Below are 1,819 nucleotides of genomic sequence, written 5' to 3'. Positions count from 1 at the left end.
AACAAGTGAAATCCAGTCAGTGAAATGTTCTTTTCTTAACGAGCCGAGCGCACCAATCAACAAAGGACACTTAGCTGCCTGGGACACACGGAGCCCGCAAGGACGGCAGAGACTGAGTGATACAGAACTATCCCCACACACACAGTATTAGAGATTGGCAGATGCAGAACTAAAGTGGCGGAGACCACACCGCAATGCGTGAATATAGTGCACAAATTGGAGGAAGTCTATCTAACTGGCTGTCCCGTCCGGAAGGAGTGTTTGCGGCCCTGGAAGATGGTCTGGGAAATGGTGAATGGGCAGATGTCACACACGCACTTGCAGGGGGCGTACTGGTGGCAAACACTCAGTCTGATTGGATACCTAAATAAGCCAATCAGAGATATGCAGAAGAATGGAAATTGACATCATTCCTAACCAGCCAATCACAATCATTGCCTTCACCCATCCCTCATTAGCATAGGACTGTGGGGTTGCCTATATATTCCGAGCGCGGGGCGGGTTTAAGTCATTTTGTTGCTGAAATCGAGCTTAAGAATGGTGGACGAAAAGAAGACAGCTGCTAAGAAGGGCGCTAAGAAAACCGTCACTAAACCGGCAGCGAAGGGCGGCAAGAAGCGCAGAAGGTCGAGGAAGGAGAGTTACTCCATCTACATCTACAAAGTGATGAAGCAGGTTCACTCCGACACTGGCATCTCCTCCAAGGCCATGAGCATCATGAACTCGTTTGTGAACGATGTTTTTGAGCGTATCGCGGGTGAGGCTTCCCGCCTGGCCCATTACAACAAGCGGCACACCATCAGCTCCCGGGAGATCCAGACCGCCGTGCGCCTGCTGCTGCCCGGGGAGCTGGCCAAGCACGCCGTGTCGGAAGGGACAAAGGCGGTGACCAAATACACCAGCTCCAAGTAAAACTCCACGCTGTCCTGAAAGAAGAAGCTCCAAACACAACGGCTCTTTTAAGAGCCACCCACTATCTCTCTGAAAGATCTACACAACGCATCGCCTTATAGATTCAATTTACTGGAATTAATAAGAACGTTTGAAGTTCCAGCTGTAGATGTAGTTTTTAACTCTCAGATAAGCAGTTTCATTGACCGGATCGCCTTTAGCGTCGATGTTGTATTTCCCGCCCACTAAAACACAAACACGGTCCTTGGTCGCACTTTGCCTTTGCTCTCAGACCCGTTTATTTGCAGCGCCAGCCGACTAATTAAAAGTTTGTTTTAGGTGCGAGATTCCGATTTCAGTCACCTCGTTCTCTGTCAAGACCTTTGCATTTTTCTAAAGCCAGTTGGGAGTCCATCCGTTTATTAACCGGAGATTTGCTGCATTGTAACAACCCGGAATGGGAGTTCTTAGAGATTAGAACGGGGTCAGTTTGAACACTCTGTCCCTCTCTTCTCACAGCAGGACTCCCAGATCTGGTTTCACTCCCGCAGCAGCGCCTGTGCAAAGGATCGATCGATAATCTGTGAATCCTCACTTTTACACAGATTGAGCTGGAATGTGTCCCGTTACAGAATCAATGGGAATTTAATCCCGCCCGTGTAAACTCAATATTGAACCCGAAATTAATCCTGATTGTAACAGCCGAGAATTTGCAGATGAAATAAGATAAAATGAATTTTATAAAATTGTGCAAATCTTTGGCTTATGGTGATTTATTAATTTAATTCGCTCGTTTAGGAATATATTGGTGGGCTTTTTGAATTTAAAAAATCGTTGAGTAGTTATTTTCCCCCTCTTTTCATTGGGGGAAAAGCAGACTGTGATTGGTCACTGGAAAACACCAATGAAATTCACCACAGAGAGACCA

General features: G+C 46.8%; 1 protein-coding gene across 1 annotated transcript; it reads left to right on the top strand.

Moving 5' to 3' along the window:
• The first annotated feature begins 525 nt into the window (after positions 1–525).
• On the top strand, positions 526–1,011 carry LOC147088158 (histone H2B-like). Its single transcript, XM_085977931.1, has one exon. The coding sequence runs from the start codon at positions 538–540 to the stop codon at positions 910–912; it is 375 nt and encodes a 124-aa protein (XP_085834057.1). The 5' UTR covers positions 526–537; the 3' UTR covers positions 913–1,011.
• The last annotated feature ends 808 nt before the right edge of the window (positions 1,012–1,819 follow it).

Source organism: Somniosus microcephalus, unplaced genomic scaffold, assembly GCF_052327205.1.
Source record: "Somniosus microcephalus isolate GS21.2 unplaced genomic scaffold, FLI_Smic_1.0 unresolved_chr5, whole genome shotgun sequence".
NCBI classification, from domain to species: Eukaryota; Metazoa; Chordata; class Chondrichthyes; order Squaliformes; family Somniosidae; genus Somniosus; species Somniosus microcephalus.
Note: the sequence above shows the minus strand (reverse complement) of the source record. Positions and strands in the feature narration are given on the sequence as shown.

What these genes read in the sequence shown, in the direction of transcription:
- LOC147088158 (XM_085977931.1), top strand. Translation starts at nt 538, where the DNA reads ATGGTGGACGAAAAGAAGACAGCTGCTAAGAAGGGCGCTAAGAAAACC.